The sequence below is a fragment of the Cryptococcus neoformans genome, chromosome 1 (genome assembly GCF_000149385.1).
Source record: "Cryptococcus neoformans var. neoformans B-3501A chromosome 1, whole genome shotgun sequence".
NCBI classification, from domain to species: domain Eukaryota; kingdom Fungi; phylum Basidiomycota; class Tremellomycetes; order Tremellales; family Cryptococcaceae; genus Cryptococcus; species Cryptococcus deneoformans.
Genome location: NC_009177.1, coordinates 1,232,549 through 1,260,306, shown reverse-complemented (window position 1 = coordinate 1,260,306; position 27,758 = coordinate 1,232,549). Strand labels below are relative to the sequence as shown.

Sequence of the window (27,758 nt, the reverse complement as noted above, 5' to 3'; positions counted from 1 at the left end):
CTGCCCAAATGTCCGGATCTCAACTGTCTGTACGGTGGCAGACAACCTGAATGCACCCAGAAGGGTTCCGGATCTGCCCAATGTCCGGATTTGAAGGTTCCGGATCTGAGGAAGACGACTGTATCAGTTCCGCTTATCCTGGGAAGGTCAATATCTTATAGCGGACCCCCCAGATAAGGCTTGCATGTGCAGATTGCAGACGTAGTAGTTGTTGTTATTAAGCGGATGAGTTATGAAAAAACTTACAAGATGAGATTATTATCCTTTTTCATATTTTTTTAAACTATCCCCAGTACATAGTGGATGCTGTGGAATCTTTACTTCTAAATAAAGAATCTTACCTCATGTAGAAACAACACCTATATACGGGTGTTCTACGATTCTACGAACTTCAACATGACGATCAATATTACATAATAGCCATCACGCGTCAATGATCGTTTCTATTCGTTATCAGAGTCAGATGAAGTTACGACAAATGATAGTTTCTTGATGCCACTTATCATGGCCATAAATGTTCAGTAGCGCGATCGACCCCTGTCTGGCGCATAAATCAATTCCATAAGAAGGAATAACAAGAAACAGAAGGATTCCGTCCTTGACCTCGTACTGTCGTTCGTTGCTCGTAAAACGTAACGCGTGTCATGGAGCTTCGTGCCTTTTATTGCGTCATAAGCTGAGCCGAAATGATATTGGCGGTTTAATTCCCAGTCCGCAGGCGCAGCCACACGACAAAAATACATATGAAGACATCCCAATTTCCCAAGACATCGAGCCTGTGTTAAACCATCGGTTCAATCCCGCTCACTCTTCCGCTGACCATGCCGTCCCAAGTGCCGGCATCTCCGACTGCCCCGGGGCCACCCGTACTCTCGGCGCCCACAATGTCATCGTCACCTCGGTCCTTAGGTCCCATCAACGACAACCCTTATAACGTCGACCTGGTGGTTCCTTACTCCATTGCTCTCTCCAAAAAGGATCTCAAGAACAGGCCCAAGGCTGAAGCGGAAATCAAAGAGGGATACGTTTACCTGTTGCGAGAACTTGAAGGATCTGGGTTCCGACTAGCATCGAAAGCTGGTAGAGGGAATAAAGGACAAGAGGAGGTCTGGATCTTTGTGGGTGCGAGCGAAGAGAGGGTCGAGCAGCTTGTGGAGGAGGAAAGGTGAGCTCTTGGCGGATAATATCTATACCCTAGACTAATTCTAGTAGACGTCTTGATGCATCCCACAACCTGCTTACAGCGCCATCCGCCTTTCCACCTGCTCCAGCTACACGACTGCGTCTGATCTACAACACTCTCACTGCTCCCAAGCTTCAGGGCGGTCTGGGAATAACCCCTGGTCGAGGTAAATGGTCTCGTGTCAAAAGTATTTCGGCTCTCCACGATGAGGCCGCAGACAAGGCTTGGGTCGAAAAGTGGACGACTGGAGGAGACTGGCAAGTTGGCTTGACCAAGGGCCTTGATGAGGATACTCGCAAGAGAGGGGGGCTTGGAGACCAGCAACCGCCTCCTGTTCATCTCTACTTTGATTTTCTTACAACTTACACACTTTCTCTTTTCCCCATCACTGTTGTCTCAGTCCTGTTTTACTTTTTCACCCCCGCCGACTCTTATCCTCCCTTGTATGCTCTCTGTCTTAGCTTGTACTCGACTATCTTCATCGCCATCTGGCGGGTCAAACAGCGCAAGTTTGCAGTCAAGTGGGGTACCTATGGTTGCGAAAACGTAGCCTTTGGCCGACTCCGACCTGAATACGTAGCTAGCCTGGGCCTGGACAAGACAACCGCTCAACAAGATGTCGAAACTGTCGATGCAGTTCAAGCAGGGAGTGAACTGAAGAGAGACAGCAAAGTGGCAGCTTCTATACCTGTCATTGCTGCTTGTGGTGTAGGCTTAGGTGTGGTATTGATGGGGCTCTTTGTGCTAGAGGCATTTGTATCTGAGCTCTACGACGGGCCGGGTAAACAGATCGTGCCACTCATCCCCACTGGCCTTTTCGTCCTCATCGTTCCCTCCATTGTGGGTGCCTATCAATTGCTCGCCAAGTTCATGGTCAAATGGGAAGACCACCCGACACCTGTCGGAGAAGAAAAAAGTCTTACAGCTAAAACTTTTGCAATGAACGCCATTGTCGCCTACCTCGGTCTATTTCTCTCTGCGTAAGCCCTTTTCTCATATCATGTCAGTCAGGCCGTTTAATGTCAGCAGCTACATTTACATTCCCTTTGGATCCTTCATCATGACCCATGTGCAGACCCATCTCATGGGCCGACTTCCCGTTCCAGGCTCTCGAAGAGTCAACTCTACTACCTCTTCCGTCACTTCTCCTACTTCCTCGGCCCCTGCCAGCATCAGCGCTGAGAAACACGCCATCAACGGAGGTCGTCTCAAGTCCCAGCTCTTCACGTACACTGTCACCAATCAAGTCTCTGGTGCCTTCCTTGAACTGGGCATGCCGTTTATTATGCGATTCATCCATGATTGGCGTGCTGGCAAAACAACGATCAAGGAAGCTCTGAAGAAGACTAACGGTCATGGAGAATCTGAAAAGGTTCCCACGACTGAAGAGGAGATTGAGAAGCGTTTCCTTAACAAAGTGGAAAGGGAACTGGCTTTGCCCGAGTATGACACTTTCAGTACGCCCACTTTTGTTTCATCTATCAGTACATACGGTACGCTAACCAGACAATTAGCCGACTATGCAGAAATGGTCACTCAGTTCGGCTATGTCGTCATTTGGTCCCTTGTATGGCCACTTGCACCCGTCTTCGCGCTAATCAACAACTATATTGAACTTCGAAGCGATGCCCTCAAGATTTGTAAACACGTTCGTCGCCCCGTGGGGGATCGTGTGGAGACTATCGGATCATGGTTGGAAACGCTAAGCATTATCTCCTGGATCGGGGCTATCACCAACGCTACTCTCATTTATCTCTTCCGCCCGTCCCCTGCTTCCCCTGACCTCCACTCCCAATCGCCCAACCCCAATTTCCCCACTCCTGGATCTCCGTCATTATCGCACATCGTTTCGGCGTATCACTCTTCTTCTTCCCTTCAAGAATGGTATCCCCAGCTCGCTACCTTGGGTCTATGGGCCCTGGGCGCGAGTCATGGGTATATAGTATTAAAGTGGGTGGTGGAGGGCATTGTAGAAAGGGTTTGGTGGAGGGGTAGCGAGGAGGAAAGAGAAGTGCAGAGGATGAGGGCGGGTTCTAGTTCTCCCTCTACGTCAGGGGTGGTAAATTCGCCTTCCAAATCAATTTCAGCCCGAACACCGGAGCCAGAATTTAGGTATGGAGACGAGACCGATCAGAATGGTGGACTGGGCAAGATATTGGGTAAAGAGCCCGTCAGCACTTTTTGGAATGGCGGAGAGGAAGGTGCGAAGGAGATTGCGAGAATCATCAAAGCCGAGTGAGAGTGAGGTTTCGTTTGCGTGACGGTAGAGACCATTTTGTGTGAAAGTATCGTTCTCGTGCCCTTACAAATTTATTTACGAAGATCATCCAAGGTTGTTAATACACAATGACAGCTATAGCCGGCTTATGAACAAACATGACGTTTCGCCGACTTCAAAGGCCGTTGTTACGCCATCTTCATGGATAAAATACGTCAAATGAGAGCGTCTGCTAATTGCTAATGATGCTGTCATTTGCATAAAGAATGGAATCTTATTACCAAACTCCCGGACTGCCTGTCCGTTTAGGAGTCATCCCCCCGCTAACACTTTGCGGCCGCTTGCTGGACCCTCGTCTGAACACACCTCCGCCTCCAGTGTTCTCGGAAGCTTTTACACGGGCGGCGTTGGCTATGAGAGACGATATCATACCATTGCTGTTGTTTTTAGAAAGTGAAAATCAATGACGTGAAATGGAAGGAAGTTGATCAGCCGTGGTTTATAAGGTAAATGACAAACGATTAAGAAAGGAAGGGGGGAACACGTACTATGTCGCACTATCGTGTAATTGCGCATCTTTGAGCTGCAACATCCACGCAAGCGTTGCTGATACTTGCGAGGTATTTTCCACCAAATCTGACTGGAGCTTCCGCAATGACGCTATGGGTAAAATGGAGAGCGCGTCTGTTTTTATTTGCGGCCAATGAGGCAATGTGAGAGTCAGCTCTGTTGCACGAAAAATCTAAGAGGAGGGATAGACAGCAGAGAACGAACCTTCTTCAAGTCCACAAAGTTCCTCAGCTCGAAGGGTATCCATCTCTGGCTTTTCTCCCAACCCGTATTTGCCTGTTTCTTCTCCATTCATATCCCGCTCCATATACCCGACACCCACCCCAGGCCCTGCCGACATTGACCCATCTGTATCTCGCCCTTTTCCTTTCTGATCGCTCGTGTATTTCACTCCTGTATACGCGTCAAATGTCTCCGCCCTTCTCGGCTGTGGCCGGGAGGATCCAGAACCGGAAGAGGTGACGATCCGTAGAGGAGGAAGGGCAGAGAGCCGATGCGAGTCGACTTCATCCAGGTTGACGGGTACACCCATTGAGATGAGATGTTCCCTCCTGACGCGGGAACGTGTCCAGTCGAGTGGTTTGGTTATTGGTGGTGTGGTAAGTTGGGCGTAAGCATCTCGTCTTTGGATTGGTATTGATAATGTCCATCAGCACGAATACATCAGAGAAGAAAAATGGTACAATGATTTAGGACGTACGAAGATTGGGATACCAACACTTGCTTCAATCCACCTACCATTCTGATGGGTTCATTACTCAATGAATCCTGGTGGAGGAATAAGGGAGACAAGATTGAGGAAAGCTGGTTGGCGATCTCGGATTTAGGAGGAGGTGGACGAAGTTCGAGGGCGTGCTGTGGAGCCAGCCAAGAAGATATGGGAGTCAGCCGACATTCGTCCATTTTGTAGAGTAAAAAGTCAAAAGATGACCGGTGGACATACCCATCGTTCTTTGATCGGTTCAGGCTCCTCTACCAACCCATTCCCACCAATCCCGGCTTCAGCACCGACGGGCTCATCAAATTCCCCTTTCTCAAAATCTGCAAAATCTCCAAATCCATCGTCAATATCTCCGCCCTCGCCTGGCATCGCGCCCTTGTCGGGATTAGGTGTCGGGAAAGACGATGATCTGGGGCCATCAAAACTATTGAAATCGTCGAAATCGTCCTGCTCCTCTTCCCCATCTTCTTCCCTCTCCTCACTCTCCTCTCTTTCCGCTTTTTCCTCTTGATCCGAAGCTTCGACTTGCGGTGAGAGCCACTGATGCGACTCCTGAGCCGGGCTAGACTGGACTTGCGCAACCTGCGCCTCGTCATCAGACTCGCTCGCTCCATTGATCTCCTCTCGTGATGGCTCCGTCTCTGTCTCTACTTTTGTCTTCTCTTCTGTTTGCTCTTCTTGCACCTTCTCTGGTCCATTCGCTGAAGGTGATTTGGGGAGAGAGTAGTTACTAAAGGCGTTGGCATTTTCATTGTCGTTGATATTGACGTTGCCGAAACGGTGCTCGCTTTTTGGTAGCGGAGATGCAGGTGCGTCAGCCCAGGGATCGTCCATTTTGAGTTGAAGGCTGTTGACGGTTCTAGTATGGAGAGCTTATATGTGGGAAGGTTACGATATACAACTGGACAAAGAAGGAGAGAGAGGGTCGCGGTTGCGCTCTTCGTCACGTCAAATAATCGATCAGTCCGCAAGTTGAAAGTCGTGATGTGGCAGATGATGCGACGAGATGATGATGATGAAAGCAGTGGTGACGGCGGCAAGAACGGGTCCAGCAACAACGACGACAGGGGCACTGTGTGAGTGTTATGACAAAGAGCATGGACTGGCAGTTAAAGCGCAAGGATCTACTGAGCCATACATATAATATACATGTACCGTACAACACTCTAGCCATAACATCCTAATTAATGTCCGTCGTCACCTTGAATCTGTTAAACCCATTCACTTGCTCTCCCCATAGCTGACCCTCTCGACAGCCAGCCATGCATCTCGTTCACCCTCATAAGTCCATCCCAACGGCCCAAGATCACAATCTGCACAGATCAACCACTTGACCTTGCCTTTGTCCGCCCCCTGTGCAGAGCCGGACGGTGTGTGAGGAGGCAAAGTAGTCGAGGCGTCTGGCCGGCTGAATCCGATATTGTCAAATGCAAAGGGGCCGGATGCTACGTGCCACACTGCATGGGGAGCTGCAGGCGCCGGGAAGGGAGACGACGGGTCATCGGGGAGCTGCAACGTCCCCAGTATCAGTGACGTGTGCATTTGCCGGGCGACTGTCTCGCGGGGAGCTACATACCACGGAGGCCTGCAAGTCCGCCCACACGCCTACGCCGGGCTGGAGAAGGACGCTCCCACAGCCATCCCTCGGACAGTGCAGCTTGCGCGAGTTGCCGCTCGTAGCCTCCGACTTGAGCTGGGAGGGTCCGAGCGCAGCGTACGGGACGGTGGCCGGTCGCGGGCGTGACGACTGGGCGGCGAGGGCGGCGAGGAGCGCCTGCTGGGAAGGCTGCGACATGTTTCTGGCGGGCGAAGGGAGGGAGGAGGCGGGGGAGACTGGACTCGGATCGGAAAGACGATAAACGCAGAAGACGCAAAAGTATGCAGGCAGAAAATAAAGAAAAAAGAGAAGGCCACGTGGGTCCCGCGTGGTCTCTTGAAGCAGGGCACCACCACAAAAAAGTGGCCTCCACCGGCTTCCTCCACGCGACGATCCCCTCCGCCACTACTCGCTGCAGCAGGTGAATTATTAATCGACAATGGGACCCATAACCACTTTCCAGCAAATCACCCGTTCTGCCAGTTCTACACCTCCCGACACCATGTCAGGCCCTCTGGGAAACCTTCCAGGCATGACCTACGACCCTCTCAAAAACAGATACTTCCCGACCCCCAAGGGTCCACTACAAAATGACCAGCCCACACCAAGTCTCTATGCCTCTGCTTCGCTCTCCAGAAAAGGCCGTCCGGAGATGATATTGGGGATTTTAGACTGTCAACCGCAAAGGAAACGTCAGAAACCGGATATTCATGAAAGTTTAGTATCTGGTCCTGGGAGAAAATTGGTCAAAGGTAGGGGGAGGATGGGAGTAGGGATGGGAAAGCGAAGCGAAAGGTGAGGTCCCAGCGCTGTCATTTGACCTTTTTACTTTCATTTTTATGAAAGCTGTCGTTCCTAACGTTGGAGATGTAGAGGAGAAGAAGCCATACTAAGTAAGCTGCAATTAGATGCAGAGCATCATTCCTGTGGTTGTCATGGAGAGACAATCACATCTTACAAAGCAAGTTTTTATTCATAGGATTGAGCTCGTGTGCTGATGAATCAAAACAAAAAAAAGTCTTTTGGAGAAGAAGCATATTTAGCAACAACGGATCATGGGAAATTGGTCATGCATGGCCCAGAGGGAGAAACTGTGGTCCTTTATATCTGTCCTCAAGTGGTGCGTTCTGCGTCAGCCACTGTAATGAGTCGGTGCTAATCTCAATTGTATCAGCTCATGGGAGTACATTTCGATATCATGCGAATGACTTTAATGTGAGCTCCTTTCCGATTCTCACCGAATTCGGCTGTTGCTCACTCTTTTCGCTCAAGAGCCGTTTCAGGTGGTGCAGATCCGCATGTCCACCTGTTCAAGAGAGATCCTCAAATGCTGGAGCATATCTTTATGAGCCACTCTGAACTCAATCTCAATGGAGGCGATATGTATGAAGTATCTTCATTCGATGATCGGTGTACTATCGGTATGTTTCTAGGCTTCGTTTTTTACCATATTGCCTTTTCCCATCGCTAAAAGGAAACAATAGGCGGCCACAAGTCCCTAACGACGATCAACTACACATCCTCTTTCACCACTTCAAACCGTCGTTTGCCGTCTGATGCCCTCGCAGTCCATCAGTACTCTCGCGATCTCGTATTCACGGGCCAGCGGTCTGGCTTGGTCACTTGTGAAGATCTCAGAGTAAAGCCGAAGAGTCCTGTGGTCGTCGGGGGAACAAGAGGGAGGAAGGCGGTCGTAAATGTGAAAAGGGTACAGGACGGGGCTGTTCCTTGGGGATTAGTCGTCAGTGGGATGGGGGATGAAGTGAGTTTTGCCATTCTTTTTTTCTGTCACCTTTTGACGGCAGGGGTGGATTAAAGCTCAGAAGTTGATCCTGACCGTTCATGTAACAGTTGCTCCTGTACGATGTGAGATTTAGTGATAAGCCGTTGCACACTTTCCAGGGTCATATCAACAACTATCAAACTCAAGTTGTATGTCTCCACCCTCTTTTCCCCGTTCCCTCTTTTACTCCCAACTCATTGTCGGAACAGAGCACGGCCCTTTCTCCCTCTGGCACCCACCTTTTCGCCTCGGGTTCTGATAACCGTATCCGCGCCTACTCCCTCTTAACGGGCTCGCCCTTAACCCCTTGGCCAGAGGACGAATATCATCAACAAGAGGAAAATCCGTTGGTGAAGGAATTTGAGGATAAGATTACGGGGTTGAGTGTGAGGGATGATCTAGGTCTAGATGTCGTAGTCAAGGGCCAGCTTTTGAGGTTTGCCAAATGAGCATCAAGTTGTAAGCGAAGCGCATTCTTTCTCCTCGTCATCAATATTGTGTACCTGTATTCTTGTTCTAGACATGCCTTTCAAATGAGGTGTTGTAGTGTAGCCAAACGTCGTAGATGCAAACGCAGCACGTACAGTCGTATTTGTTTATCGCACTTGTTGGGAATCTGGGTTAAAGAAATTGCTTAGTATGTGAGTGATCTGCCATGACAGATGGAAATAGAGCGGGATACTTTGGATCGTATAGCGTGCGGTGATACGGCGACGATGCAAGAGAAGGCCAGCGGATGCTTTGCAGGGGCTGTGGTGAAATGAACAATCAGTTCGTCTGCTGCGGGGGGTTGATTAAAGTAAAATGTGCCTGTGGAAAGTGCCGACGTCACTGGATATGGGGTTGTCAATACAGCGCCACAACAGCCGCCACCCGTGTACGGAGGGGCATCTTCCGGGCGAGCGCAGTGGATGGGCTCGTAGTGCATGTAGTGCATGTCTTGTGCGTCCAGCCTCGTCCGTCCCCCCCCGCCCGGCCAGCCCCGCCAGCCACTTGCCCGTCCCCCCGCGACGCCCGTACGCCCCCGCCACAGCCATTTTGCGTTCGCAGTAGGTCCTTTTCCCCATCCACTAGTGCGGTCTCGCACGCACCAAATGCCGTTTCCGGCCGCATCCCTTCCTTTCATCTCTGCTCACCTTTCTGTGGCACATCCAGACTTGCCACCCCACCTTCCAACCTTTCGCCGCTGAAAACTCCCCCGCTTCCAGACACAAGCCCCGGCTACGCACCAGCACCAGTACCGGAAGCGCACAGGCCGGGAAGGAGCGTAAAAACGTGGTATGTCGATCGCGTACTTTATGGGTGCACAAAAACGGGACAAATCGCGCAGAGCTGTCCCTGCTGCCGCTCTGCGGTACCGTGGCCCGCTTGGTTACTTTTTCCCGCCTCTTTTCCCGTCCTTTTTGGTCGACGGCTGGACATACAGGCTGACCCTGCCTTTAGACTGTAGACGCTCGTCGTTTATAACGCCGCATCCCATTAATCGTCCCCATCGATCATTTCTTAACCCGTGAGCAACTGCCCGTTTTTCCCAGGATGCAGTCGGGTCCCAGGATGGTCATGGTGAGCTCGGTGGAAAAGACATTTGCACGTATGTACTGACACCTTCTGGTGCTTTCCCTCCATTGTCCTTGCGCTCCAGCCCTCCGCGCCTCATATACAGCATCCAGGGATGAACCCGCCTATAGACCCTGCCCTTCAACAACAAATGATGGTGGTTAACGGTGCCCAGCGTGTTCCATTTGAGCAGCAGACCATGTCGGATGAGAATCGGGCATACCTGGAGCAGCAAGTGAGGTTGCAGCAGCAGCAGCAACAGCAACAACAACAACAACAACAACAGCAGCAGCAACAACAGCAACAGCAGCAGCAACAACAACAACAACAGCAGCAGCAGCAGCAGCCGCAGCAAGGGCGAGAAGTGAAGACAGCAGCTCAACGGTCCCTTGGTGTTGCCGCACAACAGGCGCCTAGGCATATGATGCAGCATCCCCAAATGGTGCAGAGTCTCCAGGCACAGGGAATCAGGCAGGTCTTGACACCTCAAGGGGGGGTGGTCTGGCTAGACGCTCAAAATAGGCAGGTACAGATCAATCAGGCATGGCAGAACGACCCTCGACAGCAACAACAACAGCAGCAGCAGCAGCAAGTAGGCCAAGGCCAACAGATGCAGGCCTTGTATCAGCAACAACAGCAGCAGCACTTGCAACAACAGCAACTTTTGCAGCAGATGCAGCAGCAGCAGGTCCAACAACAGCAACAGCAACAGGTCCAGCAGCAGCAGCAGATGATGACGCCTCAGCAGCAAGCTCAACTACAGCACCTGCAACGGCAGCAAGCTCTAGCTCAGCAGGCAGCCCAGGCCCAGCAACGTGCATCCTTGCCCCCTTCTGCTCGTCCGCCTCCCGCCAGCCTTCCTACACCCAGTCTGTTACAAGTCCCTCCACCACCGTCTATGAAACGTCCGATGCATGATATCTCAAGAAGTGCTTCGCCTATGCCACCTCATATGAGGATGCAACAGTCTCAACCACCGCAGCCTCAAGCTACGCATATGCAGGCAAGTTCATCAGCACTATCAGTCACTGGCAACGCCCCCGCTATATTGCCCCCAAGAGCCTCTACCATCCCAGTTTCCATGTCTGATTCCCATATCGCTCAAAATCGTCCTCAGCAAGTTGGACAGTCTCAAGCAAATGGACTGCAAATCCCCCCCCAAATACCACCTGAGCCGCCTATGCGATGGTCAAAGACTTTGATACTGTCTTCACAAAACCGTCTTGAACGATGGAAACAAAAGACGGACAAGCTGGAAAGTATGCTTGCCGATGCGAAATTGGGACTTGCAGAGATGGAGAAGGAAGCGAAGGAGGGGAAGAAACGTGCGGAAGAACGGTCGCACGATCCACAAGGAATGTTTGACAAGGAGATTCTGGCATATCTGAAAAGAGCTGGATACTCCAATGCCGTGCAAGCATTTGAAGAAGATATGAAACGTGCGGGGAGAAATATTGAAGGGAAGCCTGGGTCTCCAAGCGGCTCATCGCCCAAAATGCAGTCACCTCGGGACGTCAAGACTAGCTCTACGCCTGCCGGCCAGTCCGTGTCAGCCACAGGCAAGGATGACCCGCAAGGTTCCGATTCTATTTTTGGCAGGGAAACAGATGACGAAAAAATGGGAGTCGATAAAGATGGAGAAGAAAAAGACGAAACGAAGGACTTGGGAGAATTGTTCACGGTACGGCGTTCCGTATCATTCTCACAAGATACGTGCTGATATAATCGCGAATAGTGGTGGATGCTTTACCAAGATACTAGAACGCTTTTGGCTCAGAAACCCCATCTCTTCCAGCCACCTACCTCTTTGATATCTTCCCACTCTGCAAACGCCGCTAATAATGTTGCCTTTCCTCCCACGACTACGCGCACAGCGCCTCAAGCCAAACATGACGATACCCAGCTCAGATTACAGCAGGCTGAGGAAATGAAGCAGGCGCAGCAAGCCCAAATTTCCGCTCAACAGGAATCTGTGAGACGTCAGTTGGCAATGCAACAAGGACAAAACCAGCATCCTCATCAACAGCAGCAACAACAACAAGGCCAGGAACAAAGACATATAGTTATGATTAATAACCAGCCGCATACGCTTACCCAAGATGAGGTGCATAGATTGATACAGCAACAACAATACATGACTCAGCAAAATCAAATTCAACAACAACAACGACAACAGCAGCAACAGCAACATCAGCAAAGTCAAATGTTTGCGATATCCAATGGTCATATAGCCTCGCAGACCCCCGGTATGCATCACCAGACTCAGCAGCAGAGAATGCAATTCGAATCCCCGTTGCAGAAGAGGAAGCGAGAAGGTGAAGATGGCCAAATGGGTGGCAAGTTTCCCAAAGTCGGTGCACCGAGTAAGTTGATAACCTGATGTCCAGAGGATGATGACTGAACACCCCGTGACCAGCACCCGAAGACCAAAGACGGCAAGCTGTGGAACTTGCCAGGAGTGTTTCAGCGCAAATGACCCCTCAACAGGGCCACATGAACGAAATCTCACAAGTGAGTGCTTTGACAAGAGTCATCCCATTTCCAACATGATTAATGTCGTTATCAAGTCTCCTGCATCCCAAACATCTCAAGATCCCACCCGACAACATAATCTGGCTGAGGCCCAAAGAGTATATGCGGCCACTCAGGCCGCCTATGCTCGCCAACAAGTGGAGCGTACCAGCGTAGCCAACTCACCGGCCAACTTCACAATAGGCGTGTCTCCTGTCCAGTTGGGAACTTCACCGATGGGTAATGGTCAATCACCGGCCGTTGGTCATGATGTAGATGGGAACTCCAACGTTAATGGCAACACCGTCGATCGTGCACCAACACCTGCAAGCGCAAAGGGTAAAAAGAAGCCAGCTCGAATCACCATTGATACCGAAGTTGGGGGTGCTTCGGACCTTGATGCACCTCAATCTGGCGCCGCCTCAGCCACAAGCAAACGCAAAACCCCTAGTGCAGGCAAGCGTCCGTTGAAATCCGCGACGACGACCGCGGAAAAACCAGTCAAGGGCAAGGCAAAGGTGAGATAATTCATGTGGAGAGAAAATCACGATCGATGGCTGTCATAGCTAACCTTACAAATTATAGACGAAGGCAGCTAAAAATGCCTATGCGAATCAGCCCACTGGAGATGCTTTACGGACGGAAGGGGAGGAACCGGCACAAACCCCGTCGGGACAAGTTGCACAGACTCCTGGTTCGACGCAGAGTACTGTGTATCCTCTTCCTGCACAGACCCCTAGCCAGGAGCAACCGACCCCTGCACCCTTAACGGAGATCGAACACATTCACCCTGAATCACAACCTGCCCCCCCTCCGCCACCAGCACAAGTACCAGCCCAGATGCAAACGCAAGCACCTCAAAGTCAAAACACAAGTTTTGAAGCGCCATTCGAGTTCGATGACTCAAACGAGCTTTTCAAGATGCTCGATTTCAACGACGGAGACGGAGGCGGGTTTGATAACGAGGTCTTCAACTTTGATGTGCGTCTCAATCCAGTAAATAGCATGTATGGAACTGCTAACCACTGTTCCTTAGGGATTCGCTTTCCCTAGCGTAGGAGAGAATCAAGAGGACTGGCAGGCTATCGATAGCTCTAGCTAGATAAAACTGGTCGTCTCGCCGGTAGTCGAGCATCTCACAAGCTAGCTTCAACTCATCGGCGAAATGTCTTCAAATCCGTACATGGCTCCCACCTTTTATTCCAACTTCCCTCGACCCAATTTCCTGGTCCGAATAGCCCGCCTTACATCTCCATTCCTCGCCCCTATCTGTGCGAATTTCCCATTCTTCCTCTATCTCAAACACTACATGTTGCTCTCGATTCGTTTCGCGTTGTCACACTATAACAGACCCATTTCGACCACAAAAATGTATAATATCCATGCTCATCTTTCTCGATCCCCTATTCTCGTATTTCGCGAATTACCCAGCATATCACCTCGGGCTCTGATCTCTTTGTATATAGTCGCATTCCTTTTTTTACCTTCTTTTCGGCTATCTTTTACCTGCCCTTTTCGCCTTTTCGCTTTACTTTGCTGCATCATCATATCATCCGCTTGATTATTTCGTAACGTGTGTAACTATGTACATAGCATCTTCTTTGTTACATAGGGTTTTGTTTAACGCGATATTGATGTACAACAGCAGACAACCATATGCGTACCATCAGCATTTGAGCAAGTGTCCAATAGCTACTTTTGCAGAGTATGGATGGCATACTATCTTTGAGCATAGTAGCCAAGTAACGACTCAATTTCCATTCGCCAATATGATTGATTGTTGACATATGATCAATGGTGGTCGCGGCCAAGTACGTAGTGGGCGCTGCTGGATGATGCGGCGGCTTTCTTTCAGCGACCTAGTCATTCTTTTTAGTTTTTCAATCTTATTTCCTTGACAATACCATTTAAGCCACGCAATCTTCGTTGACTAACCAGCCATCCAACGGCATCTTTCTGCCTTTCGCAGTCCCTCATCCGGACTCCGAACCACTCCAAGGTAGATTTGCAGCTCGCGAAGTAGAAGATTTTGTCGTCAGCACTCTCTTTTTTATTACAATGCAAGGAGGACGACGTTTATGAAGGTCCGACATACCATGCTACAATATTCTCACTCCGACCCATTCAGCTCCATTCACCTAACCTCCATCAAGCCTTACATTTAAACTTACCGTTGAGCGTTCATCTATGTAACCGATATCGTAACGTAATAATGGAGAACTAACTCTTCTTCGGAGCTTCAGAGCTCTCTCCCTTCTTCTCCATGGCTCCCTCTTTTTCTCGCTCGTAGCGGAGAAGAAGGCATATACCAATGACTTCTCTGCCCCTGCTTTCCTTGTTGGTGTTTCACCACATGAAAACGCATCCTTTCTTCCAACTTATGCGGTAGGCAAATTGAACCCATGTTCGCTTGTCATGGCGAAGACTGCTCTGACCCTAGTATATAAATAGCCTCCGACGACCAATCTTCACCTGATGATAATCACACTTTTATATCACGAACAAGCATCCCATTACCATGTCGAATCCTTCAACCCGATCGGTTGCAACAGAGGCCCAAACGAGGGCTTTGAAACTCGCCTCACTCGAGTTCATTCTAGGTGATCTACCCGGACGGTGTGCAGCGTACTATCTTCGAGACCACCATCTTCAAAAAATTCTATCGATCGCTTCGCAAGCCAGGGTCAGCATTCCTTCATTCATCGAGAAACTCAAAACACTCACGTTTATGGACAGTGAATCCGTTATCCATACCCTGGGCTATAAGCGAGGAGAACCAGAGTCGACGACGACAGACTACCGAAATTGGGACCCTTCCCGAATTTCAGAGTACTCCAGAGTCCTTCAAGAGGAGGCTGCGCTGCTTCGTCGTGAAAGAGAGCATGTCCAGATCCTGCTGGAAGGCAGTGGTACGGATAGATTGCAAGTGTTGCTTCAAGACATGAGCACCCATCTGGAAGAGTTGAAGAATCACAAAAAAATGATATGGAACGATGCCGCTTGCACACAACTCGACATTCTTCGCCGGTCATATAGTGCTGTCCAATCGCACTTGACAACCAATCAAATGCTACCCGATATAGCGACTAAAATATACGATGATCTTTGCAGCCTGCGCAGTGGTGCTTCTAAGCCGCTGACCGGCAAAAACAAAAACAGAAGCAGGCCTTGGACGAAAGCGCTGTCCGAATTGCGATTCGCTGTCAGCAACTTGCAGTCCTCGGCTTGGGATATTGACCCCGAGCTACTCATTGACATACAGCAGAAGGCTGACAGGTTTTTCACTGAGACAACAGAAAGGCAGGAAGGGCCGATAAGAAAATGTCATATGGATGCATTGACGAAGGGAGACCTCGACGACCCCACTTATGGGCCGTCAGTCCTGCGTTTCTCATTAACCCGCTTGAAGGAATTAGAGAGCTATACGAAGGCAAAACGTGATGAAGTCGCCAAGATGGTGAATACTATCAACAAAGATTGGGAAGAATGTTCAGACGGCCGGAATTTCAAATGGAATGAAGTAACTACCCCCAGAGTATCTCGACAGAATGGTGAGAATCTCTTCGTTAGTGATCTTTGCAATCGGATCAGTGGACTGACTTTTTGTCTGAATATAAGTGGCCAATTCATGGTTCGGAATGTCAAGCAGTACTCCTTTCACTCAAGAAAATGCTACAGCAGATGAGCCTAGTCTTCATGACTATTTGCTTGAGCGTATGATTCCTTATATTCCCTCCAAGGTTGATTATACGCCCGATCTATCCGCACTCAAGCCTATGCCTCAAGTGGCTTTCAACTGTCTTTCGGAGCTACAGCAAGACATCAACTCGTATGCGGACACATTACCCTCCGGACAGCCCCGAAATAAAATGGTATCGTCTCAACAAGCTAAGTACAGTGCTGCTATTTCATCGGCAATGGAAGAGATTGTTGAGCGATCTAAGGCTAAGTGGGAAGAGATGGCCACACCGCTGAACGATTCCACTGTTGCTTCAGAAGGCTTGGAGGCACACAATGCCCTTACGTCTCGCGCGGCGTCCAATTACTTCACCCTCAGAGCACTTCAGACAGAACACAGTAAACCGCCAGCCACTACCAAAAACGAACACAAAGCTTGGGCGACATCCGTTCAAAGGGACAGAGAGGAGGCTAAAAAATGGGAAAGGGATGTTGAGGAATGGCATGTTTCCAGGATGGCGAACGAAAGCATTGGCGTTGGCAGTGACGGTGAAGCATCACGACAGCTCGACGCGGGTATGTTTCTCCTTTAAGGTTGATGATGCAAGACTTACGCCTTCCCAAAGTGACAACACAGATAGATGCAGCGACAGTCTCTGGTAAGTTGATAAGGAGGACTTGCGTGTATCAGCTGACTAAACAAATAACGCAGAAACGCATACAATCGCTCCTCGGCAGCTCACAGAGCTCGAAAAACTGTTCATAGCTAACGGCTTAGAACTTAATGGTAAGTTTACTCTCTAAATAAGGTCCACCTCTCTCAAAGCGTCATTCTGACAAAGGTCTAGAACAATTTGATTGGTTTGAGGAAGTGCAAACAAATCTTCCATTGCCAGAATCGGCTGCGATAACCTCCCAGTCCGGTACGCGGACAAGAGAGAAATCTGCTTCAGCAATGTCAGTCCCGTCTAGTGGTAGCACTCTATCGAATTCAGACCGGTGGAGGAAAATACGTGACTTGCCAAGTTGGAGAAAAACCGGGGTTGAATGAGGGCGTGAAAATATATACTTGGCGATAAATGCAGACCGCAATCAAGACAGAAACGATGAATGCATGACTACTTGGCCTCCCAACTTACACCACAACCGCAAGCGCCACCCTCTTTAGCTTGCGGGTTGTCTTGTAGTCTAAAGGAAGATCCAATGAGCTCGGTGGCGTGGTGAAGTGTAGCACCTAACGTCTCGCATGAGCGAATAAGTTACGGGCTATTCGGAAGCGACTAACCTTTGAGAAGACCGAACGATGTGAGATCGATGACAACTGGTATACATGCCACACCCTCTGGTTGTAAGACGCTATAATACTGATTAGAATGCCAACATTGTGATTGGTCGCCACCATGCTTCGCAAACTCACTAGTCATCGACACCTCTCTCTTCTGTCAAGTCCATAATATATTGATACCCATGACACCCACCACTTTCTACCCCCACTCTCAACGCAAGCTTACCTTGACTCAGGACCTCTAAAGGTTCACGTGAAGTGATCCTGGTCAATTGCTAATCGTACAGGCGTCAGCCTAAAGGGATTTGATGGAGAAAGTTTGCGTTGAGCTCACTTGAACAGCTTCTGGAGTGATGTTCAAAAACGCCTCTTCTGGTGGCAACAGCTTGACATCGTCGTCATAAAATCCCTCCTCTTTGATCGCTGCTAATGACGGCGCAGAGACTTTGATATTAGGCCTTGAAGGGATAGGTGGCAAATCTGGTAAACCAGAACGAGAAGAATTGTAAGCTGATGTAGTAGCTAAACGGCAAGGTTTCGGGTCGGAGCGAGGTACTCTACGTTGAAAATAGGGAGTGAGAAGAGTAGAGAAATGGCGAGGTGGAGGAAGACGTGCAAGAGAGGCTGGAAGACGAGAAGATGACGGGATGGCTGGGCGGGGAAGGAGGCGAGAGCAAGCAGTGCAGATGGAGGCCATGGTGGGGGTTGTCCGTATCTGTGTGAGTTCTTGAAGAGCAGTTGTGGGCTGAGTGACTCTTGGCTTGCGAGGCAAATGCTCGGAGACGGGCGGAGAAAAATAGCAAGGCGCGCGAGAATGTGACTAATCAACAAGTCCGCCACTCGTGAGAAACACCGTCAAATCGCCGAAGGCCATCCGGTTATCACTTGTGCCGGAGAGTGACTTCATCCACGTTTGGGAAACATTTCGTTTCTATCCATATTCCTATATCTCGACTTCTACCTTCAATTTGTACTTGAAGAACAGATATAGACGATTCAGAATATAGCTTCACAGATATGGCCTCTACTATTCAGAATATTACAAACTCTATCCCCTCTCTCGGTAGAGCGAGGCTTTTGATTAACTCTTCCGACGACGTTGTCATTGTCAGCGCTGTCAGAACACCTATTGCCAAGGTTCGTCACTGAAGACTCCACATACTATATTCAAGCTTACAAGTTCAAACACAGGCAAAGAAGGGAGGTTTCAAAGATTGCTGTCCTGAAGACCTTCTCGCCGCCGTCTTTACCGAAGCGGTGAAGCGAGGCAAAGTCAATCCATCACAAATTCAGTAAGCCTTCCCCTCCTGTAGCCTTCACCGTTCCAGGACCACTTTAATTTGTACTAATGATTGGGTTTTATTTTAGAGACGTCGCCGTGGGAAATGTGCTGCCTCCCGGTGGAGGTGCCAATGTGGCTAGAATGGCACAGCTATACGCAGGGATCCCTTACACGTGAGTGCTAGCAAACATGATTTGAACCCAGGCTGATATATAGCAGCACTCCCATCAATACCGTTAATAGACAATGTTCGTCAGGCTTGACCGCTGTTGTTCAGGTGGGTGTCCATGCGGTCGATATCTGCATAACCCATGTTGACGAAGGCATTATTTCAGATCGCCAACGAAATCAAGGCTGGAGAGATTGACATTGGTATCGGCAAGTACTTTGACCTATCTTGGCGTATTCTGAATGCTGATACTGCATGCAGGCGCCGGTGTTGAACACATGACCGCTCATTACGGTGCTGGCGTTCTCCCTGAGAAGATGTCCGAAGAAATTCTCTCCAACCCAGAGTCAGCAGACTGTCTCACTCCCATGGGCATCACCTCTGAAAACGTTGCTAAGCAATACAACATTTCACGAGACGTACAAGATACTTTTGCTGCGAACAGTTTTGGCAAGGCTGCTGCTGCTCAGAAGGCTGGTAAATTCAAAGAGGAAATTGTCCCCGTCAAGGTGAATGTTATTCCACCATAGCGCAGCGTCGCGAAGAATTATCACTGATCGGTTCCTCTCCAGGTGCGGTGGACTGATCCTAAGACTAACGACGAAAAAGAAATCATTATAGATTCTGATGAAGGCATCCGAGAAGGTGTGACTGCAGAGTCTCTTGCCAAGCTCAAACCAGCATTTGCCAAGGACGGCAGCACTCATGCCGGCAATGCGTCCCAGGTGTCCGATGGCGCAGCTGCTGTCATCCTTGCCAGGCGTTCGGTCGCTCAAAAGTTGGGATTGCCAATTTTGGGCAAGTTTGTCATCTCTGCCGTCGTTGGTGTACCTCCTAAACTCATGGGGTGAGTTGGAAATGAGATGTTATGTCTGTTCAAGCTAACATCATTTGCAGTATTGGCCCCGCATTTGCTATCCCCAAGGTCCTTGAGAAGGCTGGCATATCCAAGGATGATGTCGACTTCTTTGAGATCAACGAAGTGCGTTTCCTCTGTTGATGGTAACCAGCCAACTTCCTGACGCGCTGCTCTATCAGGCCTTCGCATCTCAAGCAGTCATGTCCATCCAACACCTCCATATTCCTTTCGAAATTGTCAATCCTGTCGGTGGCGCCATCGCTATTGGTCACCCCTTGGGCTGCACGGGCGCCAGACAGATCGCCACAGCATTTTCTGAGGCCAAACGTGAAAAGAAGAAGATTTTTGTGACGAGCATGTGTATCGGAAGCGGTATGGTAAGTTTTGGTATGATGCACAAGGAAGGTGATCTATTGCTAATTTGTTGAAGGGTATGGCTGCTGTCTTTGTTAACGAGCAATAAGTTACGTCGTCACCTATTTTTGAGTTGAAACTGTGGCGGTCGTTGTACAATTCTTTCCCGATGCATGTGTATCCATACTCCTATCCATTCCCGGTTCCTATCTCTAGCACATGCGATGATTGGGTGGCCCAAGCTGAGTAGCGATGGTTAAAAACCGCTAGCGTTCACATAGGTGCGAGGGTGCATGTGACGGTCGAGGATTTTGGTTGTTGACTGCGTTGTCGCATTAATGTCGTTTCAATGATCAATTTGACATCCTATATGAACAGCCTCCCTATACCCAAGCCTATGAAGACTATTCCTTGATCAGCATATTTGTATCGCCATACACACCATTTTCAACCGATTCAACTCACCAGTTCCAACCAACGCTGTGATTTTCCCCGCCACGACTGGTGCACCTTGCGGCCGTATCCGCTTGAAGGCTCCTTGTTGATTGGCTTGTACCAGCGCGTACGTTCCGATGCCAGTGAATGCTGCGGCCCCAGTAAGACGACATGTTCTAAAGCCCAAGATCAGCTTAAATACAATGGGGCACACACACGCAAGGAACGATAGCAAGATAGGCATACAGGCAGTCTTTACCAGGAAACGCGCGTTTGTCTGCGGTATCTAATGCTGTGGACGACATGGACGGCGAATTGTGAGTGTTAAAGCCTTGGGGTATAATCAGTATGGTAAGTTTGAGACAAGAAGGGTTATTAAGAACGAAAAAGACAGCGAGCAATGCAAGGAAAGGCAGAAATTATTAAAAAAGAAACAAATGAATCATGGCCGACGGACAATGCCGAGCAACAGGGTCGTCCTTTTTTCTTCTCCGTCAGGTGCCTCGACAACATTTCTTTATTATGATGTTATTGAACGAATGAGCCACCCCTTTGTTTGGCTCTGCCCCCTCTCCTTTACACGGTCATTGTATACTGAGCATGTCCTTATAATAGATTTTCAGAATTCCACCGACACTATCAAATGTGGATTCACAGATATTCGCCAATCGTTCAGTTTCTCCTGGTACTTGCGCTTGTCCCACTAAACTGTTGGTCTTTGCCGCCGCACCTACCCAAACCTCAGTTACCTGGCAAGCTTGTGCCATTCTCAAGGCTACATGAATGCCCTTCCCTTCCTTCCAGAGCTTATCCGACAGTTGCCAAGGATGTGTAAGCTGTTTGTTTCTGCTGTTCAAGGTGGACTTGGTTAACCATTACATGCGCGTACCAGCCGACCAGATGATTTCAGAGTCGTAATGGCTTTGGGAGACAGCATAACAGCTGGTCTCCTTGCACGCGGATCTCGATCATCTAGTGCATCTTCTGCTCCTTCCCAGGTGGACCCACAGAGGCCTTTGCTCCCTTTCCTCGATATCCAAGAATACCGCGGACTCTCTTATCCAATTGGTTCTGATCCTGGGGCCATTACAATTCCTGAGATCCTTCGGCACTTCTCGCCATCGGCAAAAGAAATACCTGGAAGCTCCAAAGGGAAGCATCCTCCAGTAACATGTTTAAATGGGTGGGGTATCAAAGGGTGTGCGGAGAGACCGGAAGAAGATGGGTTGAATGCCGCTGTTTCAGGAAGCGTCAGTTCCGGTTTATTGCGACAGGTAGAAGGTGAGTATTTTTCCAACCTTCGAAAGGTAGCTGTGGTTGACATGTCAATAAGATTTCATCCTACCTAGATTAAAGGACATGGAAATCAGGAAAGAAGATTGGAAGTTTGTCAATCTCGGCATAGGGGCGAATGACATCGTATGTAGCAGCATCTCGTTGTTCTGTCGCCTGAGGCTGAAGTTTACAGTGTTCTTTCTGTCTATATTGTAAACGATTGATCTTGTTATCTAGTTTCAAGCTAAATTCCTTTCTATATAGCAAATATGACCGACATCGACTTCAATGGTTCCCCGAAACGGTTTGCGAAAGATATCAAACGTGCTGTTAACGCGCTACGGAAGAACGTCCGTAAGTGCTTGCCACAACTAGGCCGTCTATCTGTTGCTGATTAGGTGCATCAGCCAATATTATAATTAACATTAGTAAGGATTCAACCCCAATCTTATGTAGTCGAGCTTCTGACCATACCTCAGTCGGACTCTTCCGTGTGTCAGCGATATATAAACTTACCCTCAAAGACCCTTATTGTCAGCCGCCTCTCTTCCCATATCCTATTCCTCATTTTCCCCTTGGATGCTCCTGTGCACTCTTACCAGGACCCACTGGGGATTGGACCAGACAAAAGATGGATGAATTAGGAGAGGCCTACGATGAGGCTGTCTTGGAAATTGTCAGGGAGTGGGAGAAAGAAGATGACGAGCACTTCGGAGCCATCTGGTACGCTACTATTTGCGCCTGTGGTACAATAATTGATCACGTCATGCTAGGCAACCTGGGACAGCCATTGATCTCCCGAACTATCCCATAACTGCTCTCTCCCCTATTGACTGCTTCCATCCGTCTGAAGCATCTCATCAGAGGATGGCAGCTGGGATATGGAATAGGCTCACTCTCAGTCTTGTGCGTTTGTTACTCAGCCTATGGCAGATCAAAGAGCTTATAGCGTTTAACTTGCAGGAAGAAAAGTACTTACCAATCAGCTGGGATGATGAAATCATGGTACGATGCCTTGAAGAAGATGACCGAGTATCTGTAGGAATGGTTTCCGAATCATTTCGAGGCGCTTCCTAGACAAATGAACGTTGTGACGTATCATGTCAGCTGACATCTCTTGCATACTTGCGCTGTCAAAGAGCGACGAGTACTTGTTGTACTAAATGCTATTAAATCTTTCGTGAATGCAATCTTGTGACTCCTAAACATATTCGATGGCTTTTATGATTACAATGCGGAAGTTGAATTCAGAAGGGCCTATGTAGTCTAAACATAGAACCCCAACACAATCACAACAATGCTTCTCTTCATCCCACACGACCCGAACCATATATGCTTAAAAAACCTCTACACGTCACTCAGGCGCGCGAAATTGAACGGCACCTTTTTCACTTTCGCGCCACATCTTTTCCGCATGCCCAATCATGGTCCACCTCCTCTCAAGCCCTAACAGGTTTCTCTGGTCCTCCGGAAGAGCGTCGATGGCGCACACCGCGCTGAAGCTCCGCGATTCGTGAGGATCGTAACGCCTCATGAGAGACAAGGTCTTGCGATCATTCGATAATGCAATGAACTTTGGCTCACAATACCCTGTCTGACGGATAAAGGGACAGAAGTATGTCGCAAAAGGTTGAAGGTCACTGTAAATGAACGGTGAAGGGGTACTGCAGGAGGGTCGGGGCGGACCCAGATTGATGGCGCAGGTCTGGGGGAGGGCGCGAAGTTGTGGTCGTGATTCTTTATCCAGGGCAGCATTCGCTTCGCCATTCCAACCAGGATGCTCTTCGGAAGTCAAATTCCGTCCTTGCTCAGCTTGTACTGGTACATTGACTTTCAATGTTTCGGCTGCAGTCGCTAAAGTTTTTGCATTGCCATCATTGTCCAAAACAGTCTGGCGCAGCCACTCAAGAACATCGGCTGACGGAATTGATGGGGCCTCGGTTTGGTTCTCTCCTTCCATTTGGTTTTCACTTGTCTCTGTGAGAGTGGGCAATCTTTTGGACAAAAAAGTTCTCTTTTGCGCATTGGCGCCAGTACGAACTGTCTCATTCCCAACATGAGATCTAATACCCATATCAAGAGCGTACGCGTACTTAGCCTTAAACAAGTTTTTTCTCCTCTTTATCTTTTTCTTGGGCGGCCGCTGAGTAGTATTCCAGAGGGTCGATCTTGATGCTGATTTATGTTGAGAATAATCAGCAAGGACATTTTGAAACCTAGTGTACGGGCTCTTCCGACCGTGTTGGAGTGCAGATTCAGGAACAGACTCTATTAAATGAGATGAAACCTGGTAATCGTGGTGATGTAACTTAGGAATATCCTCATATCTGTGCAAGCTACTGGGCAGAAAATCATGCGCCAAAAGCCTCTTTTTTCGTGGAGAAGGCACCACTCTCCGATCGTGGGGATTGCACCTGTTCATTCTGTCATATCCCCGACCGCGATGAGTGCGCTTATCGGATGGATCATGAAGATGGCCGTAGACAAGGGGATGAAGGTCGTGATCATATTCTGTCAGCTTGCGTTTGTTGACAAAAGCATCACGGGCATAGCCGACGGCGTTCCAGCGGGAAGGCTGCAAAGACAGTGGATGGGCTGGGTGTGAAGAGGCAACGGTGGGAATGTAGGCAGGCGCGAGGGAAAGTTCTTCACGGACGAGCTACACCAAGGGTAGTGCTGTAAATTCATGTTCCTAAATATGAGTGAGCAAAGGCAAGGACGTACGAGGATGTCTCTGGTCGAGGCTGCATTAACGCCCCTACTATTGATTTCAGAGTATCTGGCTTTGAATTCACTGGTAGAAGAAACAAAAAGATGACTGTTCTTGTTCTAACTTAGTCAGCTCCCATTTGGAGTTTGACTGAGTATGGTAAGTTATCGTTACTCACAACAATGATCAACACGTCTTCTGCCTGACGTTGAGAGGGGAACTGCATAGTGGTCATTACAAGACCCGGGAGGTGTCTAAGAGGTTGGTACATCGTAAACTCCAGCTGTACTATATTAGCTTCCATACCTGAATGGTGGCAGATTCTACTCACTCCTCGCTCTACTCCGAAAGAATACAATATTTCGCATATCCCTTCCTTGCCCAGCTCTTCCTTGATGCCAGATATATAAAGGGCATTGGGTTGGATATAGACATCTTTTCTGAGCGCAGAACTGTACCGTACGGCTAGACGTGTTTGGTGAGGGAACTGAAGTTCTGGGTACCAACCTGGGCCACCATAATCGGCATAGTAGGCTGGGAGGCGAATGAGGACGTTATCAGGATATCTGTTGACCCTGGGGTGCTGCATTTGGTAGTGACAATAAAGAGGACTGTGAAATGAGGATGAAAGAAGAAGGAAGAAAAGACAGAAATCAATGCAAGAAATAGTGGAGGAAGGAAGAAGTGAGGAAAGAAGCCGCGATGGGGAAGTGGTCAGTGCGAAGCCAGACGATACCGAAAGGAGGGTTGCAGGCTAAAAACCACGCCAGGGCTTACGCACGCTACGGTGATACATGCACTCTCTCACCGTTACAGGTCAGGCTCCTTCTGCATCAGCTCAGGCATCATTCGAACTACTTTGCCCTCATTCTTAGCGTGTTTTTGAAGCCTAATACGATTGTCAGGCGGCCGCCTAAGTACGGTAAAAGATAATGCGGCTCACTTTTCTAGAAGAGGCGTCCCCTTCCATCGTGCAGGGGGATCTCGCTTTTTCACCGACCAGTAGAAGATATCCCAGTCAGGCTCATCCAAAAGCTGAAGAAAAAAGTCAGCCGCAGTGTTCGGGAAAATCACTTTGCAAACACGAGATGATCCCACCTTGTCGAATTGTTTCATCTCCTCAAAGTCCATATTTGGCAGCTCATCTCTGGCAAATGTTGACAGAATAAGATCCGTCTCCAGCGTACCCCTCTTACGAGTCTGATAAATCAATCTCGCTCGAAGTGTCTTCTCGTCCTCGCCAGTGCGATCCAAAGGTTCGGGTAGGGGCCATTCTTCTGAGTTGGAGGGGAGAGAGTTATTTGCATGAGCAAGTTCGGGGTCTGAAAAAGGGAGAGGAAAGGGATCGGCAGTGGGGGATTTGAAGATGGTGTTTGTGGTCGAAATGGATCTCAAGGACGGAGGAGCAGGGCGCACGACGCGGGCCACACGAGGAAGAGCTCGAAGTACTGACATTCGTGAGATGGGCGTGGAGCAACAGGCCTTTGAACGTGTTATTAAACGTATCCAGACTATATGGATAGTGGAAGTAAAGAGTCGACCTGTAATTATTATTCGGACTTATCGACTTCAAGCAAGAAATCACAACTACTGAACTTGGAACTTGATGATTACGAAATCATGGCCGGGTGATATCGGATCTGTCCGAGAGAGAGGCCTTATTTTGTCCGTCATCACTCATGGGACAGCATCCGTGGGAAATTCTGGCCCCAGGAACAAAGTGGAGTATGTCACCGTTTCTGCGAACTGTGGTCTGTGGGATGGCGTCAGTGAGCGGTGCAGCCACGAATTTGAGGGCTGGGCATGTAGAATAGTTCACACATATAAAGGCGGATTATCCATTTCTTCATGTCGTTCACCACCATCACTCAAATACAGCAAGCATTACTAGACCACCATGGACCAGAAATCAGTAAAAGACGTAGCCCAAGACTTGGCGACTAAGTTTGTCTCTCTCGACAAGTGAGTACAGATTCTTCTTTGTCGCTCCACTATTACTACCCGTCGAATGGCGACTTGACCTAAAGTAAAAGCGCTGTGCTGACGGATTACCATGAAGGGTCGAATTTGACTCCGCTATCAACCAATACTTCGATGTAAGACATGATTGTTTTACCTCAAGGGAGCGAAACTTACTATTATAATAGGCCAATTGCAAGCAAACCTCACGCCTCGCAGAAGTCCAAGGAGTCTCCAGGATAAAAAAGCTGGCCGCTTTGGAAGCCGCAGTTGCTTCCGACTCTCACTTGGCAGGGAATGTCAATTATGATCCCAAGTTAGTATCTCTTTTCCTGGCTGTCTACACATTGTGCATTGCTTACAGGCAATGCAGAGACGAAACCATCAGGTTTTCTTGGGAACGCACATTCAGACCTCCGGCTATTCCTTCGGTCATTCCTCTTTCTCACTGGGCCAATCATCATCTCGAAAAGGTTGCACTCAAGTCCACATGGGATTCACAGTTGCACATGAACGCTGCACGTGATGAGGAGGGCGAGACGAAGCTGTACGTGACAAAAGTAGGGCCTACAAAGAGAAGGGATACGACTTGGTTTGAGGACATTCTGTGGGTGCTTTTTGTATTATCTATTATCCTTTAATGATTTGCCTAATTGACAATACTATAGCCCATTCTTTCTTATCCGCCCAATTATAAGCTTCTTCTTCATCCTTGCGTCCGATGTCTATAGCATCATCTCCAGACATCCTGTCGCCGAAGAAGGCCAGCTAGAAGCTTCCCTGTCAATCGTCTCAGAGTTATTCGGTTGTGATACCTCTGTAGACAAAGGCATTGCCGCCAAGAGGATAATTACTTGGCCAGTCTATTTGTGAGCAATGCCTCTATAAAAATGTGCACTTTTAACGTCATTGATAGCCTATTCGGTTTGTTCGGCCTCTTAATCAGTTCCGTCCAGTCCAGCATACACTTCGTCCACGACACTCTGCATCTCGACAGCAACCCTATTGCTCAGCTTGTGTCTGTTTTCGAAGATTACGCTCTCCGCTTATTTAACATCATCTACCCCAATGTTCGGCACATTGTACTCTCTTCTGTCAATGTCGCGGAAAACACTGCTAAAGCATATGGCGTACCAGCGGAGGAGTATCATGAACTTGCTGAGAGGAAAGTAGGAGAGGCTGTGAAATGGCTTGGGAGAGCCACCGAAGCACAAAGCTCTCGGAATGAGGCATCAGGGACCCGCCGTAACCCCCAGGCTCCTGGGGCTCCTTCTTATGCCGAAGCTGTGAAGGAGTAGATTGATGATCAAAGCAATTCGACATTATGAAGCCCCATGAGTAGACTATTACGCTACCATGACAAGTAGATGTAGTTTTAGGAAAGTCTGAACAACACCATGTATGATACAAGTGATGACTGATAAACAAATGTTTTATATGAAATATTCTTAATCTAATCTTCTTTTGATGAGCGTTGACGGGTACACGAGAGCAGTCTAATAAGTGACGGCGGTAGCCCACGATTTCTTCTGATGACCTGCCCATTCCGGAAACTTGCCCGCCCTATGATGTGCTGCGCTACTTGTAGTATTTATTAGCAGGATTTGCGAAC

General features: G+C 48.9%; 12 protein-coding genes across 12 annotated transcripts; 7 read left to right on the top strand and 5 right to left on the bottom strand.

The window, feature by feature from the left end:
* Positions 1-821: 821 nt before the first annotated feature.
* Positions 822-3,422, top strand: CNBA4590 (hypothetical protein; the record flags this gene model as incomplete). Its single annotated transcript, XM_772897.1, has 4 exons — positions 822-1,165; positions 1,213-2,163; positions 2,213-2,640; positions 2,698-3,422. 4 exons carry the CDS (start codon positions 822-824, stop codon positions 3,420-3,422), a joined length of 2,448 nt encoding a protein of 815 aa, XP_777990.1.
* A 256-nt stretch (positions 3,423-3,678) lies between these two features.
* On the bottom strand, positions 3,679-5,526 carry CNBA4580 (hypothetical protein; the record flags this gene model as incomplete). The annotated part of the gene is made up of 5 exons (XM_772896.1): positions 3,679-3,838; positions 3,950-4,061; positions 4,176-4,594; positions 4,672-4,826; positions 4,915-5,526. The coding sequence occupies 5 exons, from the start codon at positions 5,524-5,526 to the stop codon at positions 3,679-3,681; spliced, it is 1,458 nt and encodes a 485-aa protein (XP_777989.1).
* Positions 5,527-5,913: 387 nt separating this feature from the next.
* CNBA4570 (hypothetical protein) lies at positions 5,914-6,487 on the bottom strand (the record flags this gene model as incomplete). The annotated part of the gene is made up of 2 exons (XM_772895.1): positions 5,914-6,201; positions 6,269-6,487. 2 exons carry the CDS (start codon positions 6,485-6,487, stop codon positions 5,914-5,916), a joined length of 507 nt encoding a protein of 168 aa, XP_777988.1.
* A 304-nt stretch (positions 6,488-6,791) lies between these two features.
* On the top strand, positions 6,792-8,521 carry CNBA4560 (hypothetical protein; the record flags this gene model as incomplete). The annotated part of the gene is made up of 8 exons (XM_772894.1): positions 6,792-7,084; positions 7,163-7,250; positions 7,308-7,409; positions 7,464-7,504; positions 7,562-7,710; positions 7,774-8,051; positions 8,141-8,221; positions 8,282-8,521. The coding sequence occupies 8 exons, from the start codon at positions 6,792-6,794 to the stop codon at positions 8,519-8,521; spliced, it is 1,272 nt and encodes a 423-aa protein (XP_777987.1).
* A 1,223-nt stretch (positions 8,522-9,744) lies between these two features.
* Positions 9,745-13,242, top strand: CNBA4550 (hypothetical protein; the record flags this gene model as incomplete). Its single annotated transcript, XM_772893.1, has 6 exons — positions 9,745-11,310; positions 11,365-11,992; positions 12,046-12,140; positions 12,197-12,658; positions 12,726-13,121; positions 13,177-13,242. The coding sequence occupies 6 exons, from the start codon at positions 9,745-9,747 to the stop codon at positions 13,240-13,242; spliced, it is 3,213 nt and encodes a 1,070-aa protein (XP_777986.1).
* Positions 13,243-14,658: 1,416 nt separating this feature from the next.
* On the top strand, positions 14,659-16,622 carry CNBA4540 (hypothetical protein; the record flags this gene model as incomplete). The annotated part of the gene is made up of 4 exons (XM_772892.1): positions 14,659-15,691; positions 15,759-16,394; positions 16,445-16,477; positions 16,531-16,622. The coding sequence occupies 4 exons, from the start codon at positions 14,659-14,661 to the stop codon at positions 16,620-16,622; spliced, it is 1,794 nt and encodes a 597-aa protein (XP_777985.1).
* Positions 16,623-16,936: 314 nt separating this feature from the next.
* Positions 16,937-17,800, bottom strand: CNBA4530 (hypothetical protein; the record flags this gene model as incomplete). The annotated part of the gene is made up of 4 exons (XM_772891.1): positions 16,937-17,052; positions 17,104-17,174; positions 17,236-17,378; positions 17,438-17,800. The coding sequence occupies 4 exons, from the start codon at positions 17,798-17,800 to the stop codon at positions 16,937-16,939; spliced, it is 693 nt and encodes a 230-aa protein (XP_777984.1).
* A 320-nt stretch (positions 17,801-18,120) lies between these two features.
* Positions 18,121-19,876, top strand: CNBA4520 (hypothetical protein; the record flags this gene model as incomplete). The annotated part of the gene is made up of 10 exons (XM_772890.1): positions 18,121-18,240; positions 18,295-18,395; positions 18,472-18,558; positions 18,590-18,662; positions 18,721-18,757; positions 18,816-19,063; positions 19,127-19,401; positions 19,452-19,536; positions 19,593-19,790; positions 19,844-19,876. The coding sequence occupies 10 exons, from the start codon at positions 18,121-18,123 to the stop codon at positions 19,874-19,876; spliced, it is 1,257 nt and encodes a 418-aa protein (XP_777983.1).
* Positions 19,877-20,845: 969 nt separating this feature from the next.
* On the top strand, positions 20,846-22,554 carry CNBA4510 (hypothetical protein; the record flags this gene model as incomplete). The annotated part of the gene is made up of 9 exons (XM_772889.1): positions 20,846-21,033; positions 21,095-21,483; positions 21,536-21,621; positions 21,671-21,689; positions 21,742-21,831; positions 21,885-21,905; positions 21,957-22,200; positions 22,251-22,383; positions 22,441-22,554. 9 exons carry the CDS (start codon positions 20,846-20,848, stop codon positions 22,552-22,554), a joined length of 1,284 nt encoding a protein of 427 aa, XP_777982.1.
* A 277-nt stretch (positions 22,555-22,831) lies between these two features.
* Positions 22,832-24,458, bottom strand: CNBA4500 (hypothetical protein; the record flags this gene model as incomplete). Its single annotated transcript, XM_772888.1, has 4 exons — positions 22,832-23,816; positions 23,892-24,136; positions 24,202-24,300; positions 24,366-24,458. The coding sequence occupies 4 exons, from the start codon at positions 24,456-24,458 to the stop codon at positions 22,832-22,834; spliced, it is 1,422 nt and encodes a 473-aa protein (XP_777981.1).
* Positions 24,459-24,997: 539 nt separating this feature from the next.
* Positions 24,998-25,642, bottom strand: CNBA4490 (hypothetical protein; the record flags this gene model as incomplete). The annotated part of the gene is made up of 3 exons (XM_772887.1): positions 24,998-25,076; positions 25,131-25,222; positions 25,286-25,642. 3 exons carry the CDS (start codon positions 25,640-25,642, stop codon positions 24,998-25,000), a joined length of 528 nt encoding a protein of 175 aa, XP_777980.1.
* A 442-nt stretch (positions 25,643-26,084) lies between these two features.
* CNBA4480 (hypothetical protein) lies at positions 26,085-27,444 on the top strand (the record flags this gene model as incomplete). The annotated part of the gene is made up of 6 exons (XM_772886.1): positions 26,085-26,149; positions 26,247-26,283; positions 26,335-26,462; positions 26,511-26,753; positions 26,815-27,015; positions 27,063-27,444. 6 exons carry the CDS (start codon positions 26,085-26,087, stop codon positions 27,442-27,444), a joined length of 1,056 nt encoding a protein of 351 aa, XP_777979.1.
* Between the last annotated feature and the right edge of the window lie 314 nt (positions 27,445-27,758).